The sequence below is a fragment of the Syngnathus leptorhynchus genome, chromosome 16 (genome assembly GCF_054491065.1).
Source record: "Syngnathus leptorhynchus isolate UIUO chromosome 16, UIUO_Slep, whole genome shotgun sequence".
NCBI lineage: Eukaryota > Metazoa > Chordata > Actinopteri > Syngnathiformes > Syngnathidae > Syngnathus > Syngnathus leptorhynchus.
In genome coordinates, this window is record NC_141210.1 from 1,108,348 (window position 1) to 1,127,237 (window position 18,890).

Sequence of the window (18,890 nt, forward strand, 5' to 3'; positions counted from 1 at the left end):
CATTCTGAGCTGAGTGTTTACGCCCTGCGTTTTTGCAGAAGCAGGATATTTTGCGACACATTGCAGATACATTGTGAATATTTGTGAACAAATTCAAAAGGTGAAAGTTCAAATATACATTTTATGACGTGATTGATTGCTTTATTTACAAAGCAAAGGCCTATGATGCTTTGAAAAGTGAACAGCACACTGGATGGTGTCACTTGCTGATTGGTGCTGCTGAAGAAGGCATGCAGATGATGATGACATGGTGATCAAGATCAAGAAGGAATGCTAGCATGTGAAAGTGTATTTCCAATGGAGACAGATGGGAGAGAATACATCGGCATCTTGTTCACCACACCATGAGCCTGTGTGTGTGTCTGTGTGTGTGTGTGTGTGTGTGTGTGTGTGTGTGTGTGTGTGTGTGTGTGTGTGTGTGTGTGTCTGTGTGTGTGCTCACTCATCCATAACATGACTTTGTTCTGCATTATATGTGAACATATTATGAAATACGGTGTTCTTTTCAATACGGGTCAATGCATTTTTCATTTGAGTGATGCTTCTGTGTTTAGTTGGGGTTGTGGTGGTTAAAGTTGTTTGGTCATCAGGTTTACTTGTGAGCCTTAAAAGGCACCCAAAGCCTTCGCTTTGAGCCAATCGGAGCTCTGAGCAGTGGGAGGAAGTCAAGTGGGCATTGCGGAATAAGGAACACAGGAGCAAGAATTGTGACTTCATGCGGAACCGAGGCGTTAAGCGCTCCATGTGCTTATTACATTAGTTTGGTACACAAAAATGGGTCATATGATTATATAATATTGTTTTTCTTTAAAAATCAAAGGTTAAAGCAGATTTGGTCTAATTCATGTGACATAAGCATATAGGTATATGCTTTGATCCAAAGAACAAATATGCTGACCAACTGCTTTCCTTGATACAGCTTTGATGTCTTTGGCGTAAAGGGGTGATGGTGGGCTGTAAATGGAAAGCAAGAAACTACAAGCCAGCTGGCAGACACGTACGCACAGCTGGTAACTGGCCCATGCTTTAGTGTAAGACTATTGCCGTGGTGACCCCACGGATCAATGACGCTGCAGAGAACCGATCTATTGGCTTCTTTCACAAAGAGGGAGGGGGCGAGCGAGCGAGTGAGGCGGCATTTCTCTGTGACCAGCCACAGATGGCAAACAATAGGTGACTTGGTTACTTTGCATAAGGCAGGCCTGCAAGAAGTTCCTTGCTTGCTTTGCAAGATTGAAGTGTAGAAATTGTGAGTCAGTACATTGAATGAGGAAAGAAAAAAAGTCCTGAGATTGGTGCACTTGGCTTCAAATCAGACAAATCAAATCTGACACAAATTGGGATTTTTTTGTTTGGTTTGCGCAAGCAAGTCGTCTCATTTTGCAACTTGCTGTGGACTAAAAATGACATCACGGCGCCCAAGGGCTCAACGTAATGAGCAATCACGACTCACCTGTTTTCTGGGTTTGGCCGTGACGTTCACGAGCTGTGATGTCATTTTCAGTCAATAGCAAGTGGCAAAATGGCCGCCGCCCCCCTTTCATTCACATCACAAAGGCAATGTTAATCAGAATGTTTTGTTATTGACTACTTTGACGAGTTGCACAGAACATGCTGTAAATCGAAAATACCGATATCAAAGAGCCATTGCAGAAGAATAGGAAACTATGACCAAGTGCGTGACCTGAGGCAGGGAGTGGCAGTGAACGAAATGAATGTACTGGCTGCCAAGCTGGTTGGTTTGCTTGTTTAACTCCAGCCGATAACCCGGGACGAGGGTGTCGCAAGATACCTTTCAGCAAATCACTGTGAAACTCTTTTGGTATTGGAGCCGCGCCGCATATTTGTTTGTGCGCGTCTGTCGTGGGTTAGATATTGTTTGGCTGACAAAGCCAGCCAGGCTCACTTTGCTGTCAGAATCCAAACACGTGCACTGTCATCAGAATGGCCTTGTGCTTATTATTGGCTGTTGCCCTTTGAGTTGCGCACTCGTATCAATACACGTGCTTAGTGACACATTAACGTGACAAATCACCTGTCATTCAATCAATGTATGGACCAGAACCCCCAGTTCGAAATTGAAAATGGCCACAATCATCAACAAGTGGCCATGCCAGGTTGAGGGCAAGCGACGTCAGCTGGCAGTCAGCTTGTAAATATTCTCACACGCTGTTATGACACGCGAGAAGAGGCCACTCAGGACACTTAGGCCCAACAAATTCTCTTGAAGAGGAGATGATAGCACGCCACTTTCATGCAGAAATAGCAGCCGGGCCTTCTCGCTAACTGAGTAACAAAATGTCATTTTTGTCAGGGAATCTAATATCATGATCAAAGTGAGTCACGCACATATCCGTGGAAATCTCGGGGGCACTCCCTCTTGCCTGGTTAAACATTTGCCAGCCAATCCTTTTTGCTCCATCATGGCACTAACACAGAGGAGGAATCCTCTTTATCAGCGTTTGTCACATTCATAGCATCCCCATAACATTATAGGATGATGAGAGTAGTAGCTAAACGAGTGACTTTTAAGGCCTGCAAGTCAATATGTGGTCCCCGTAGACCTTTGGACATCTCAAACATGTCTCTTTCTACCCAGAAACGTAACGCTAGTCAGCTGTCTACAAAGTTAACTCGAGATTGCGTGCGGTTTATCTCGGCTTGTACTGTTGCTGATTCAAAGGAAGCTTCATGGTCCATATGAGGGCAATTATCATATCAATTGAAAAGTAGCTTGACGCAAAGAGTGGACAAGGCATTGAAATGCTTGCAATGCAGTGAGAGGAAGAGGAAGTGTTCAAGTAGTAAAGTCGATGCTTTGTTGCCTGGCTGTGATTGCAGTTGCGGAAGGGCTGTGTCTAGCGATGATTTAAAAGTGCTTGAAATGGAAATATCATGTGATCGCAGATAGCTTTCGTTAAGAATTAGCCGCAAGCAAGCGGGCAGGCAGACAGGCAGGCTGGCCTTGGCATAGAGGTGAAAGGGGGTGGCCTGGAAATGTGGTCATTCCCGAGTCACCCTCTAATGTGTCATGCTAGTCACCCGGAGATGCTGTCTCACTGTGACCCCACGCCCGCTTGACAAAAGTAACTAGCATGATAAATCTGATGTGTCAGGTAGCATTTAGATGATTGCTTCAACTTTCCAGTCATGTCCACTTCATGTGAAAATCACCTCATGATGCTTGTGAAAGGTGTAAAATGCTCTAATGGTGGGATTATGCTAGCTATGTACTCTACATCAATCCATTCCCACTTGCTTTTCTTCAAGCAGGCAAGCAAGCAAGCAAGCAAGCAAGCCTTCAGCCATGATCGCCTCCCTCTTTCTCGTCGCCCTCAAATCGCTAGCGCCCAGTGCAGCGCGGCGTGCACGCGACGTGCCCGGTGCATGACGCTGGACCAATCAGAAAGCGCGATTCCCAAAGTTTACCTTATATGGCATGAGCTGGGCCGCGAAGGTGGTATAAAAGCCGCGATCCCGGTACGAGCTAGTTCACTCTGAGCACCGTCACACGCAGTTCGTGCGGGATATCATTTGCCTGAAACATCTTTCCTTAAAGCGAAAACCCCCCTACCTAAAGGTAAAGAAATACAATGTTGTTTTTTCTCTCTATTTAACATGCTATGATTGTCTTGTGCCAAATATTTTAAGTCATATAACGAGTTTGACAAGTGTTAGTGACCACGAGGCTCTATTGTCTGCACACTAACTTAAGGCAGTTTAAAGTTTGAATTAATTAAGCCAGTGCTTATTTCATATATTTTTTTAGCATTTATCTTATTTTGAAAATTTCCAAGTGATCTTCAAGGCCAACGGCTAGCTATAGCCGGCCTTGGCTTCGCTGCACTTTAGAATGAGCTTTGTAACCGGCTTATGATGAATGCAACCTTGTGAGTTGCGTTAAGCGGTGGCTTAACGTGTATTTAACGTGGTAACCTTGCAAATATCCGGTCTGGGGGGTTTCCGGCTTAATGCTTGTCGTCGTGGTTATTAATTGGTGTTGAGGGTGTCTGGACCCCGGCTGCTCCTTTGTGCGCGCTGCAGCGGCCGGGCGGGCGGGGTGTGACCTACTTTAGCATTTTAGCTTAGCGCGCCGCCATCGTGCTACCTGCCACCGCCCTTTATTCGTCATCGGTTCAAAGAGTTTCGCTTCCTGCTACTTATTGGCAATTTTAATAAATGTCTGTGCATACACCGTGTAATTTGTCATACATACTGATAAAATAAGGTAACATTTTAAAGGCAATCGTTTTAAGGCGTGGCTTTGGGGGAAATGTCATGGTCTTAATTCACGAGCATGACTCGTCTGCCGGTGCCGTCGATTACAATTAGAGGGCGTTAACTTAAAAAAAAAAAAAAAAGAGAAAATCTTAATAAGATTATCAATGAGTGATGCTGACAGGTTATTGAGTTACTAGCGAATTCCCCCCCCCCAAAAAAATGGGGCAGAGGGAGGACGTAACAATGGATTGAGGGAGGGAGTGGTCGCCGCAGTACCAGTTGAGTGATCTCAGTACGCCCTGGCTTTGCGCCATGGCGGCGGTAGCGGCAAAGCTGCTCAAAAGCCCAACCATGCCCTTATATGGTAACAAGAGCACACAGCGCCACTTCCTTTTGTCTGGCCACAAGAATTTGACTCGTGCGCTCCCCCCAGTGGCCGTTTTTTGTCACTTTCTTACGCAAGCAGGAAGTGGCAGGGGTGACAAATCAGGAAGGATCTGTCTGTCTGCTTGCTTGCTTGCTTGGGTGGGTGTTAATGGCTTTTCCCTTTTTCTTTGCAGTTCAGCCATGGAAGATGAAATTGCCGCACTGGTTGTTGACAACGGATCCGGAATGTGCAAAGCCGGATTCGCTGGCGATGACGCGCCTCGTGCTGTCTTCCCCTCCATTGTCGGCCGCCCCAGGCATCAGGTGAGCAACGGGCATGATGAAAATAATCCCAACGTATTTTTGACATTTGTAGTAATGTTTGCTTTTTTGTTTTCAGGGAGTCATGGTCGGCATGGGACAGAAGGACAGCTACGTTGGTGACGAGGCCCAGAGCAAGAGGGGTATCCTCACCCTGAAGTACCCCATCGAGCACGGTATTGTGACCAACTGGGATGACATGGAGAAGATCTGGCATCACACCTTCTACAACGAGCTGAGAGTTGCCCCTGAGGAGCACCCCGTCCTGCTCACAGAGGCCCCCCTGAACCCCAAAGCCAACAGGGAGAAGATGACCCAGGTATGAACGCAAGACCCTTTAAGAGTTCACCTCATTTCCTCTCTTTCCTTCGTATTTGATCTTCATTCACCTTCCCCCTTCTCTCCAGGATCTTTCTATGAGATGATCTGTCGTCAACAGGTCTCTTGACTGTGTGTCTTTCTTAAGCTGAACATGCACAAGTGTGAAGGAATGATCATTTCTGCACCTTGTTTCTACTAACTCGAGTCTGATCCTCACTTTTGATGGCATGTAGAAATGCAGTGGTCACCAAAGATATCGAAAGTCTCCTCGTTCCGAGCGCCATCCTCAACTTGTCCTCTTCTACCTACCCCGCAGATCATGTTCGAGACCTTCAACACACCCGCCATGTACGTCGCCATCCAGGCTGTGCTGTCCCTGTACGCTTCCGGTCGTACCACCGGTATCGTCATGGACTCCGGTGACGGTGTGACCCACACGGTGCCCATCTACGAGGGTTACGCCCTGCCCCACGCCATCCTGCGTCTGGACTTGGCTGGCCGTGACCTCACAGACTACCTCATGAAGATCCTGACAGAGCGCGGCTACTCCTTCACCACCACGGCCGAGAGGGAAATCGTGCGTGACATCAAGGAGAAGCTGTGCTACGTCGCCCTGGACTTCGAGCAGGAGATGGGCACCGCCGCCGCCTCCTCCTCCCTGGAGAAGAGCTACGAGCTGCCCGACGGACAGGTCATCACCATCGGCAATGAGAGGTTCCGTTGCCCCGAGGCGCTCTTCCAGCCTTCCTTCCTCGGTATGTTCACAGTCAAAGCCAGCCCGACTTGCATCTCCTCCTTCCCTTCCCTTGCCTGGTGATGTAACCGTTGCTTTTGCGCTCTTAGGTATGGAGTCCTGCGGCATCCACGAGACCACCTACAACAGCATCATGAAGTGCGACGTGGATATCCGTAAGGACCTGTACGCCAACACTGTGCTGTCCGGCGGTACCACCATGTACCCCGGCATTGCCGACAGGATGCAGAAGGAAATCACAGCCCTGGCCCCATCCACCATGAAGATCAAGGTGAGGGAAATGGCTCTTTGCAGTCCAATCGATGCAACTTGCCGGCAGGCGTAGCTAACTAACGCTCATTTTGTTCTTTTTTTTTTTTTTTTTTTTCTGTGCAGATCATCGCCCCACCTGAGCGCAAATACTCCGTCTGGATCGGAGGCTCCATCCTGGCCTCTCTGTCCACCTTCCAGCAGATGTGGATCAGCAAGCAGGAGTACGACGAGTCCGGCCCATCCATCGTCCACCGCAAATGCTTCTAAAGAGACTGTTCCTCCTCCCCTCCCGCCCCCCCGACCGACCAAATGCCCAACATTTTCAGCTCTGTGCAAAACGACCACAACATTCTCTCATACATATTCAAGCGCAGAGCCTGTTGACCAATTCACTGGCATGGCTTCTGTTAGTTTTTTGGCGCTTGACTCAGGATAAAAAAAACAAAAACAAAAAAGAAACTGGAACGACGGTGACAGTAATGTGTTTTTTTTTGTTTGGCAAGGTTCAATAAAGCACCCCAGGGTTTCTTTCTGCAGTTGCATCTGGGGACTTCAATGTACATGTATTTCGTTGAGTCATTCCAAATGTCTGAACTGCATACGACATGTTTTCAAATGGTAACTGCGTTGTCCAGACACGTATTCGCCTCTGTGAAGGCTGCCCAGTGGGTTGGTGCATACTTAACATGGTGGTGGTATCGCTTGTATGTAAATTATGTCTGGGTTTTTGTACTTTCAGCCTTAAAAATATCTTGGTCCTGTTTTTTTTCCTTTTTTTTTTTTTTTTTTTCTTTTTTTGTTATGCAAAACCCAGTTGTGACCTGTTCTTCCCCCCCTGTTGGCAGTTTCATCCCCAGGGTGGTGGGGCAAGAGGTCCAGAGGTGGTGGGGTGCCAGACGAGTACACTGACTATCCCAATAAAAAGTGCACATGTGTTCAGACCAGAAATTGCTTTGGTATTTTTTTTTTTGTGTGGCATGAGCAAAGCAAATACAATTTGTCAAAAGTATGACATTTATCTTTGCAAATAGGCTAACCTACAAAATATAACAAATACAAATTCCAGTACAGAGTAAAAAAATAATCTGGAGAAAAAGACTCCAAACGCCACGTAATTCATGTAATTACATAGTTTGACCACAAGGTAGCGCCATAGATTTACTACCAGCTCACTAGTCTGAGTAACCTACTGTCAGACAACGTGCAATTACCAAAATCGAAACCATATGTCCGTAAACTGAACGGTTAGGAATTAAAGTATCCGTGCATTCAGGAGAAAAGAGCACAACACGAACGGTGGCAATTTACATTTATAAATCCAAAGCTTTGTGCACGATGGATGACCCTCCTCTTCAATGGCAGTGTGTATCCAGCTCGAATAGCAACACCAAGCCCATTAATCATAAGAAGAACGGTACCGCTGCAGTGGAACCGATGATGAATGATCATACCAGATGGCTGATGAGGAAACACAAATAGACGTGCACGCGCATTTCTATAGCAGATGCATACATAAGCAGAGCTTTGTGTGTTGCTTCTCTGACTTCATACATTCAGGATGCCGTCTGCATTCACTTAGCCTGTGTGTGAAGTGGCTTTCACTATTGGAAATGGATTCTATTCCACTGCAGCCCCCAGCCCAGCCCAGCCTACCCCACCCCACCGCCCTATGATTCTGCTGAGACTGCTTCCCTCCCCTCTGATATCCTTTTACTGCCCCGCCAGCAAAACACTCACGAGCGGGGGAACGGGTGCTTGCTGAGGCGTGCAGTGCACGCAAATGTTTCTGGTGTGTGCGTGCTCGACCGATTATTAACATTTTTTTTGGTGTGGTCGTCGATTTATTTGTTTCAGCTGCAAAATCGATGTGGCCATTGTACATGCAGTACTGATTTCCACCACCAGATGAAGCTAATGCACCACACGGAGCGTGTTTGGTTTAAGATTGATTTTCCTCAAGTTTGTCTCGAGGCTATGAAGAAAATGCACCCCCGCAGTTCAGTGTTTCTAAATATGAGTTGGATTGAATGCTAGCAGCAGATATGAATAATGAACTTGCTAGCCTAGCCTAGCCTCGCTCCCTCCGCCATTTGTATGTGCTTCACCGTTTGCGTGGCAATTTTGGAAGTTGTTGTGTTCGACCTGCATGTATTTGGGTAGGTTTTCTGCTGCACTCTTTCTTCCTTCCACATTCCTAAAACATTGACGATTTGGGCGAAATGTCTCATGCAAAATAGCAGCAGTAGTTTTGTATGATAGAGTGAGCAAAACCAGTCTATTAATCCAGCAACACTGCATTGGGAGCCAGCACCACTAGAGAATGTTCAATTGGAACAAATAGATTGCTTATGGGCCTTAGTTATTTGCTACTGATGATTCCCGTTTGAGTGTCTTGATTATTGCAGCTTTCAAAGCTAAACGCAGTGAGCTGGAAAGTCTAATATCTATCTGTTGCCTGGCAACAATAAGACGGTAATGGAAGCAGCATGTTGAAGATAATTACAGGAGCAATGAGGATTGCGCAAATAGAAGAAACACAAATAGCTAATCCTGAGCAAATCAAAGAAAATGGAAAGAATATCAGGAAGGAAAGCTTTTGGTACTTTTTACGCACCGCAGCACGACATGTGTTGCATTTGCAGTTTGCCGATTGTGGCTTTTCGAGGACCCCCCCCCCCCTTCCCTCAGAGCTGTGACGGCGCACTTTGTGCACAGACAAGAACACAAGACCTGACATGCAACTGTCCATTTTCTACACTTGATACGGAATGAAGTGTCGCTATGCATTTTTGTAACATGACTACTCCGTGCGACCGCGTGTGTGTGTGTTAGTTCTCCAGCACCACCCACCGCACCCACCTCCAGTAAAAGCCTGCAAGGCACCATCTGGTGATTGACAGCTACCCCATGAGAGCAGTATATGAATGTTGAATCGCTTCATATGAGGGGGTTGGTGTCACTCATGCGGGGTCCTGTTTATTCAATTCATGTGTTTTGTATCTTCCAGCCCATTTGGAAAAGCCGGCGTGCTACAATTAAGGCTTCCTCAGATTAGTCGTGCTGCAATGCAGTGGTACTTGCTTCAATAACAATAACGCTACGGAGATGGTGAAGGAAGGAAGGAAAGAAGGAAGGAGTTGGCCCCGTGGGCATGCAAGTAAGTGTGTGAGCTGAATGGTGACATATTATTTATTGCTGCTCCCGTGCTTGTAAATGCAAATGTGTCTCTTCTGGCTTTATTATGAACTACGGGCTGGGTGCTTATGCAGGGGACACATCTTCCTGTATTTATTTATTTACACGTCCTTTCCAGAGAGCAGTGAACCCCCCCCCCCCAACCGAATGAATCAATGCTGCCTCTGTGCTCTGTCCCCTGTGGCTTGATGCAGGCAGCCACATGCCCAATCAGATATTCTTGTCACCAACTCTAATCATTTACCATGTATTGACCAACACCTCCCAACAATGTTATTCCGAGAGGGGGGGCTTCATTAAGGTGTTACTTTTATAAGTGCGCTTATACTGCTTGTGACTTTTACTTACCGACATTAAAAAAGCATTTGTGGCTATCGATTATGACGAAGACTCGAGAAGGATTTGTGAAAGGGTGTGAAAGAAGAAAAGAAAAATGCAGAAAAGAGGAAGCCACTGTATAACCTTGACTGTAATATTTGAGACTGACAGCATATTACAAATGTGACGTTTTGGATTCCATGGCATGCTTGCTGTGAGAAGGTTCCACAATTGTTGCCATTCTACACTGCGATGGCATGAATGTGTTCCCAAGAGTCACAACACGCGCTGGAAATATAATGCATCATGTATAAACCGTCCGTCCGTTCTGCATGAATGACTTGCATAAAGCTGCACCCACCTCCAAAGTGGAGATAAGACCATCGCTGCTATATTTGACAAGAAAACAAGGAGAAGATGAAACCTGCCAAATGTTTGTGGGGTGAAGAGAGCAACAATGGGAGCCTAATCTGCACCCATTGTCTGGATTCTCGGCTGGAGGGAGCAGAACAAAAGGCCCCCTCGGAGGGCTCAGCGCAGGACATCGCCACACATCTGATCCCAGCCTGGGCACTCCCTTCCCCGGTTGACGGTGATAGTCGTCGCCGCCGCCACTGCGAAGGCTCCGCTTGATCAGCCTCTAGTTCTACCTCATCCAGGATATGTTGTCCTTTTTTTGCGACTAGGCGTGATGTGTCATTTGCGTTGTTTATCCCTCCGTTTATTGGCGAACCAGGATGCGATTCTCTCTTGGTGGACTCGCAGCATCCCGCTACCGGAGGGAGGGAGGGAGCCAGGATCGCCTTGAAACCGACACTGCCAAGAGAGGAGGGGTTGGAGGAGTGTCATGGGTAGCTTGAAACCGTGTCGGATTTTTTAATCAACATTTGTTGGAACTGCATTACGCGAGCACTCGCGGAGCTTCAGTGGCAGTGGAAACATGGAGAGAGGGTGGGGAGGGAGCGCAGGCACAAGTTTCGGGCGGGATTGGCTTGTGCAGAAGCAAAAATAAAAAGGACATTTTCCACCTGCAAATTTGAGTAAGCAGCGCTGCATCACCTTCCATTTGCATTTGAAGGCTCCATCCAGCAAAAGCTGAAAAGGCGAGTTCATGTATTGCAGATGCTGTAAATTACAATCAAAGCACTGCAGCAGCGTTTGGAGCCTTTCTTTCCCTTTCTCCATTCTAATCAGCGTGGGGGGGGGGGGTCGTCTTGCAACCCCACCATCAACAACAACAAGCATCCCAGCAGCCCTCAAATTTGATCGCGTGGTACAGAAGACAGTGGAGAGAGAGAGGGGACCTTGAAACGGCGGTGCCTTTCTCGCTCCATAATTTCTTTTATAGTGCTGGTAAAGGGACAGCGTTTGGCATTCGACAGACGTGAAGCGTAGCCAATCACAGAAGAGTTCTCGCCAACCAATGGGCGGGGATCGTTAAGAGGGCGGTGCTAGTGAACAGGGCGGGGCTTGTAAAACAATGCTATGTTTCATTGCTGAGGAGTAAACGGACGAGACGGGGGCTCCTCTCCCTTCTCTTCTCTCTCTCTCTTCTCTTCCCCCACTTCTCTACTATCCACCAGTTCACCTTCGAGTGAGCCTGGAATGGACTACAGCAGTTCTCCAAGCAACTTGGACACACTTTGCGAGACTGATTGGCATTTTTAAATGGTGTTCTCGCTTCCTTAACACCCCTCCCTTTTCAAGTAAGCGCTTTGACTTTATTTTTCTACTTTTCGGATTGCCTTTTCTTACAAGTTGCGTTGTTTTTGGTCTTGGTGGTTGGTAGTCTAGTTCTGCGGAGTGAAAACATGACTTTTGGAAGAAAAAAAAAACCACCCACCACCCCCATGCCGGAGAAAGTTTAGCCAGCCGTTAACGGAATGGTTGCAAACTTTGAAACGTGGCTCTTAATGTCGTGTTTCTCCGCCACTGAAGCACGCAGATCACAGCCTCAAATATTGTCTTAACTCCACATATGGGTTGGTTAATATTGCTAAGTAAACGTGTTTGCGGTGTTGCGTTCAAAACACACACACACGTACACACACACACAAGTGAGTGTTGTCGAGTGAGCCGTGCGTAAGAGATCCTACCCGGCCGCCTGCCCGGCCGCCCGCCCGGCCGCCCGCATATCACGAGTCATTGCTGTTCTGTTTGCTTGCAGCAATTTGAAGGTTAAGTCTACTTTCGATCTGTTTTCTCCTTGTAAACATGACATCATGCCGAATCACAATTATGTTTCCGAGTGATTTCACTTCATTCGGTTTTCTTTAGTGGCTCCATTCATCATATGAATAATTCATAAAGTGGCCGTTTTCATTTCAAGTTAACGTGTCTATTTTTTAATTTGTAGCGTAAAAGACACGATATGTATATGCAGGAGGCGGCCAGGCCAGGCCAGCCTTCATTTATTTGAAGAAAACTCTTTTACAAAGTAGGTCACACTCGTGTCAAAATATTGCCCCACACAATTACAGTAAGTCTAGATAGACAGCGTCGTTTGATTGTGTGTATTTGACATTTTAGTCCGTCTTTAAAATAGCACCGATACCCGATTGCTTGCCCCCCCGGACTAAAATTGTGTGCAACAGAACGCCACCATGGCGCTGACTAACGACGGATCTACAACTTTCTGTCTTTTATTTCTTTTAAACGTTTCAAATACGTTCGGAATGTGCATTTGCTGTATATTTATTTAGACGGTACATTTGGTTTGCGCAGTGACTGCGACCTAAAGTATTTTAAAAATGGTGAAGCTAGCCGATGTGAAAATTCATTGAAATATGAACATATGGGTCGCCGAGTATGTTCATGGCGGCGCGGATCTACTGGACCGATACTCGCTGTTCGTGTTTACCCGGATCGCGAAGCCCTATAGCGGCTGACTGCTCTCTGCGCATCGGGGTGGGTGGGGGGGCGGAGCGCCTGTTTTACGCTTAAACATTTAACCACAACGCTGTCGATGTTGGTACAATCGCGATGAAATGATTGACTTAGCAGTTCGAATCGTATACTAGTGATAACAAACCAACAGTCCGTTTTAAGTCTTTTTTTTTTCTTCTTCTTTTTCCTCCCCCTTCCCGAACTGCGTCATTGCACAAATGCGCCGCTTGACCGCTGAAATGCTGCAAAATACACATAAACGAATCCTTCTATTTTATAAATCGTCCATTTATAGCGACAGCTCATATTCCAAATGAATTGATTGTTTTGTTTCGTTTCACAGGTCTGCAGAATGGCGGAAAATGAGTCCGAATCTCCCGGACCACTAAAGACATTATTAATATTATTATCATTATTATAGCCCAAAGTGGCTTTTTTTTCGGAAACGCTCGCCTATCCGAAAGGACAATTTCTTATCCTAACTTTCCCTGTTGTGGATAATGGATGGCAGAGATTTTGGAGCTCCCCGATCCGTCCACGTACCTCCCCCGCTGTTGGCCGGGCTCGCCGTGGAGCCTCACCGACTCGGGGCTGCAGGAGCAGGCGGGAGGATCCCGCCTTCCCCCGGCCACTTGGCCGCCACTCACCCGCCGCCTCTCCACTCTGGAAAATTCTTACCATCGGCTATTAACCTGCACGGACACCACAGTGAGTAAATCATTTTGCTCTGCTTTAATGCCATTACGACTTGCATGAAATACATTAAGGATTAACTATTAACTTGAAATGGGGACTGTTGTGTCACTTGGCATGCATGTTCATCAGCGGATGAATGTGGGAAATTAAACCAGATATGGACTTGTTTTATGGTGGCAGTGACTGTAAAAAAAAAAAAAAAAAAAAAGATAATATTAAAAAGAGGTCGAGGCGAGTTTGAGATAAAGTAAGGCATAGCGTGAAGGATTCCCACGCTTTGGATGGGCAACACATGAGTGGAAAAGTACTTGGCCCAAACAGGAGCACAGCGGTGGGCAGGCCAGAGTGGAGCGCTCTTGGATCGCATGCGGACCGTTAAACCGCCATTCATATTCCAAACGTTGCTTGTACGTGTTGTCAGAATTGGACTGCTCGACGTGTGATGTTGCAGCAACGTGATACTTCTCCTCCGAGTGACTGCTGGCCGGCCGGCCGGCCGGCTGGCTGGATTGTATTGCGCTGTTTATTATCGTGACGATGCAACCGCACGCTTCTCTGGGAACGTTGTGCCACTGGCTCTTCTTTTTCCATTTCTCTTGATTTGCGCGTTGAGAAATGTACACGGAAAGGGTGAGCCCAATGAATGGATAAAGGGACTTTGCTGTAAATCAACCTTGAGCTATTCTAGCTGATTACTGAGTGTTTTTTTTTTTTTTTTTTTTGCATTACCTGACCAGTCAGTAGATCAAGCGCAGTGTTTGTTATTCCCCTCTGAGCCAGTCAATTAGCCTGTCGTTGCACTGCTTCTCTTATTAGTAATGGAAGTTTAGTATGTGCCTTGTGGTCAAGCAGGGGAGGGAACGTCAGGAACCTAAACACATGTTGGAAGGAGGGAAGGTTACAGCTGTGGGTGTGTGTGTGTGTGTGTGTGTTGTTTTTTTTGGGGGGGAAATGGAAAGTCTGACAAATACTGTCATCGTGTTACATCCCCCCCGAATCTTGTAGCTGTAGACAGATCTACAATTACAGTTTCTCTGGTTTCTGTTCAAGGGTAAACCCCAAGAGATGCTAATGTTTCACATGAGCACCATTCTTCAATCGGATTGTGCCTCGTGGGGCGGAGAGAACCGTGACGCTCGCGAGATCAACACAGTCCACGTTTATTCTGGTTTCTTTCAATTTGGAAGAAGTGAAACCAGTCATATTATTTGGATTATTATCAGGGATAGGCGAGTACCGATAGCAGGTATCGGAATCGAGGTGTCTGTACTCGCGACAGCCGTCGATACTGGTATCGGCCGACCCCTTGTGGTCGTTTTACAATCAGGAACTTGAAATTACAAATGAGACAAATAGAAAATTGTGAAAATACATTTTACGTATCTAGTGGTATTGGTACTTGGTATCGGTGACGACTAAAGGGTTGAATCCAGGTACTAAAAAAAAGTGGCAACAAACATCCCAAATTATGATTAATTATTGATGGGAATACACAAAAATCAGAAATCATTTTAGTACTTTTGCTGATGGTTTTTTTTTGGGGGGGGGGCGGGGTTGGCCATGGTATTGTTCAGTACTGGTATGTAGTTATTGGTGCCCACGCAGTGACCCTTTCACTTGCTAACTCTTCCCCTCCACGCACGCACGCATGCACGCCCGCACTCAGCAGCCCACACAGCACAGCACCGTATGAAACAGGTCGTTTGGCTTTATGGCTTCTCTTCAATATCAAATCCCTACAGATTACATCAAGCAAACAGGACTGAGATACCAGTCCCGGGCTTGGCGTCATAAAACCCCCAGCTCCGGGACATGACAGTTATTTGGTAATTGCAAATGGTAGCAATGTTCCACTTTTAATTACTGCAAACGGCTTGAACTCAAGCACCCAGTGAGTAATCAAATGAGCAAAGCTGCGGCTTTTGTTATATGAAATTGAAGATGTTTTTTTTTTTTCGGGCTCCACTCTGAAGCGAATTGGACTATCACAAAAGTTTGCCTTAACGTCATTCTAAATCTGGCATTTCAAAAATATTTTTTTTCCATGCCACTCTTTGGACTTGGGTGTGTGTGTGTGTGTGTGTGAAGTCATTCAGAGCTGGTCCGCCACCTCGATACACTGCAGCGCCAAGAACCATGTGTTAAGTTTAACACCTGACATTCACTTCTCCCTCCCTGCTATGTTGAAAGTAATTGTTAGTGTACCACAAGTTTATTTTTTATTTTTTTTATATAAACCAGATGCCGGTGCCGACATCATCCTGCGTCTAATTATCCCATTTGTGGCTTGATATGTGGCCGTATGAAAGCGCACGCAGTTGTGCTGATCTTTCGCGTCGACAAATAGAAATATATTTTCGGGGGTATGTTGTGTGTAAAAACAGGCTTTCAATTCTGTTGCAAATCCACCGGTGCTTTTCAACTGTAAACAATTATCTATTATAAAGTGATGCGTTTCCAGTCTCTATTCGTGGCTATCCATTTTTCTCTGTCGAGCGGAGGTCTGCAGAATCCCTCGGTCACCAGATTGAGGCCATCTGTCCCGTTACCTCCCTTGTGCAGCAGATGTAGGACCTACAAAAATGTAACTACACTGATGAATGAGACAAGGCCAGAAATTTCTCTCTCTCTCTCTTTCCTGGAGGCATTTGAAGGCTATTTTCTAAAGCGTGCGCACAATCAACACAGTGTTGAGCGGTGTCTCCCTATATTCAACGCTCGCTGGCATTTCCCAGAAAGCACGATGTGTTTTTCCGCCCCAACAACCGAGGTAGACACCACATCTGCTCTGAGCGTTTGATTGTTATGGGGCTAAATCCCAGATGCAAACCTGGTGGCATGTCAGCTGACTCGCTGTAAAACAATAGACGATTATTTTCAAGCACGTGATCAGGAGGGGACGAGGAGCGTTGAAGTCGAGGCTTGAAAACAAACTGAAGAAGGCTCGCTCAATTGGGTTTCGCCAAGGTGGGATTTTTTTTTTTTTTTTTTTCTGTTTGTGGGAATAGGAGCATGTGATTGTACTTTTTGCTGCTCGGGCCAGGGGTTCTCCCCCCCCCGGCCGGGACTCGCTGCATAGAGATTCATCCTAACCACAACCCGTCAGATGAATGCGGTAGCCCTTCTCTCGCTCTTTTTAACTCACGCATGCACACATGGTACATATGGAGTGCAAGTATCATTCACGCAGCTCGTAGGGGAGGACCGTGTTGTCTCAGCCAATAGCCATTTGTCTTTGACAGCGTGTGTTTACGTTAATATTAATGTAGCGAGCGTGCGTGCGTGTTTAGACGTGAGCGAGGCACGGTCCTCTCGGTGAGAAGACGGAGGACACCCCCCCCTCCCCCCCCTCTCAGATAAATTGAATCTTTCAGGAAAGAAAACAGGCTCTTTAAGGGAAAGCACAAGGCACTGCTGCCCTGCTACAATAAACCTGTCAGAGGTAGACAAACGGCACACAAGCATACCTCGGCGCACACAGCTGTCAAACACCAGACGGATAGACCCACCCGCATGTGTGTGTGTGTGTGTGTGTGTGTGTGTGTGCGTGTGCGCGGCGACATGCCGTAGCATGTTGAAATACCCAGTGCATTAGCTAACTGGTCCACCCACCCAGCCAAAAACGTTCCCTTGCCCTCCATTGAAAGACACAAAGGTCACACGGTGTCTGGTCTTTATGCTGGCCCATATTTGGGACAAAAGAGCCACCAATTGTAGTCTCAATGCGCTCGTGTAGTGTTGCAAAAGTGTTATTGCGGCGAGCCGACGTTTGTTTGTTCAACAATTGTGTGTGATCTTGGCACTTGACGCTCTTTCTATTGTATGTCAACTGTAAAAGCAAATTCCACACTTGTTTGCCACTTGTGTTTGTGTCACTTCCTATCTCTGGCTGCAAACACGCCACTCCAAGCCGGAAGGTTCATTCGTACCTTCTCCGACTACAACACGTTTGTTGTGGTTGTCATCGTTTGATGATAGAAAATGTGAAAGTTTCTTTCTTTTTTACGGTTAGCAGTGGCAGTGTGGTGCTGTTGGAGACTGGAAGCAGATCACATTTTTATGGTTCCTTTTTTTCTTGTGGGGAAATAAAAAGCAGAAATCTATTTGCTTCCCTGCAACTACTGATGGATAACAGATGGTGCGTGAGTGAGAGTGTGTGTGTGTGTGTAGGACCTTTCAGATTGTTTTTGCTTTTAGTTTTATCTTGGGTCTGTACCTGTTCCAATATTATTTTTAATATGATTGATTTTTCATTGATCTTTGTTTTGCTCATGAATCTCAGTAAGTCCAATCCAGCGATTCCACCGTTGGCAGCGGCAGCATCATTCCTCAAATTGATTTCCGACAGAGCTTTTCTATCCAGGATCTGAATATGGAGGTATCATGAGAAGATGCCCGCAGTCGACGCTTTTGTTTCCTGGCAACTCACTCGTACCGATATGGCAAATTTTGTGGAGTAGGAGTTGTTTCTGGGGAGGGAGGGAGGAAATGGTTGAGCCATAAAGGGAAAGAAAAGCTTGGAAGATGGATGTCCCCAGGCCCAACACAGTACACGGGATGTGTCACAAAAAGTCAGATGTCGGAAAAATATACTATCTTACTACTACTTTGGTCAGTGCGCGAGAAGAGGCGAGAGTCGTGGCATGATGACTGCTTGGCTGCGTCGCCATGACAACGCACTTGCGCACCTGACAATTCCTGGTTGAAAAAAAACATTGCCATGCTGGAGCAACCAGCTTACATTTTTATATTGCCTGTACCGGCGAGGTGATTTGTGTGCAAAAAAAAAAAAAGATAACATTTATTGCCTTTTCATTCATTCTCACGGGGGAATGATTTTGAAATGGAACCAACTCTGAGCTCGGGGCACCTTGACAAAATCCGCATACTACTCGACGTGAGCGTACAGTACATGTTGGCGATTAATTGGAAAAAATGTATTGATTTGGAAATCCATCTGCGTGCTGACACGCTGCACTTTTAATGTACTTATGTAGATGCAGAAAAAAAAAAAAAAAACTCCTTGGCGTGTGTCTGGATTCCCATAGGTCTCATACACACACTCGTACACGCACGCACGCACACAAGTCTCCCCCACCCTTTCCCCGACACACATGGCTAGTTTTATCAGGGTAATGGCTGTGCACTGCTTTTGGTTAATGGCCTGGGCGGAGCAGCGGTGGGACACTTGGGTCGAACGCAAAAACCTTTTTTCGAGCTCTCCAGATTTGCCGTCGGAGGAAGCGGCAGTAGTTCAAAGGTTGAAAGTTTGCTAATGCCCTGATAGTGCTCGGCTGAGCCTGCTCAAAAATAGACCCATAAAAGTATCAATGCTGAGTCAAGGGATTATTTTTTTCTTCTAGAGAGTAGTTTTTTTTTTTTTTTTGGTATCCTGCATGTGTCCATAATAGAGTTTGTGTGAGATAAATAGACGCAGTGGACATCATCGTGGTCCCACTGATGCCTGTTTGTGGTGATAATCAAGTTAGGAATGATGTCTGCTGAATCCCAATAAAAGCACGTCAACAGCTGCTTTGTTTGTATTTAGAATCCAGGACCA

At 46.3% G+C, this 18,890-nt stretch overlaps 2 protein-coding genes across 4 annotated transcripts in view; both read left to right on the top strand.

The window, feature by feature from the left end:
* Positions 1–3,428: 3,428 nt before the first annotated feature.
* On the top strand, positions 3,429–7,183 carry actb2 (actin, beta 2). The gene is made up of 6 exons (XM_085934487.1): positions 3,429–3,580; positions 4,782–4,911; positions 4,988–5,227; positions 5,546–5,984; positions 6,073–6,254; positions 6,359–7,183. Exons 2-6 carry the CDS (start codon positions 4,789–4,791, stop codon positions 6,500–6,502), a joined length of 1,128 nt encoding a protein of 375 aa, XP_085790613.1. The 5' UTR covers positions 3,429–3,580; positions 4,782–4,788; the 3' UTR covers positions 6,503–7,183.
* Positions 7,184–11,257: 4,074 nt separating this feature from the next.
* The window catches only part of tnrc18 (trinucleotide repeat containing 18), a 28,782-nt gene continuing 21,149 nt past the window's right edge, over positions 11,258–18,890 (top strand). For 2 of the 3 annotated variants that reach the window (XM_085933382.1, XM_085933383.1), the window contains exons 1-2: positions 11,258–11,454; positions 12,978–13,342. In XM_085933382.1, the coding sequence (XP_085789508.1) occupies positions 13,135–13,342 (208 nt within the window). In that variant the 5' untranslated portion in view covers positions 11,258–11,454; positions 12,978–13,134. The remainder of the gene's footprint in view (positions 11,455–12,977; positions 13,343–18,890) is intronic. The other variant, XM_085933384.1, reaches the window with a different exon arrangement.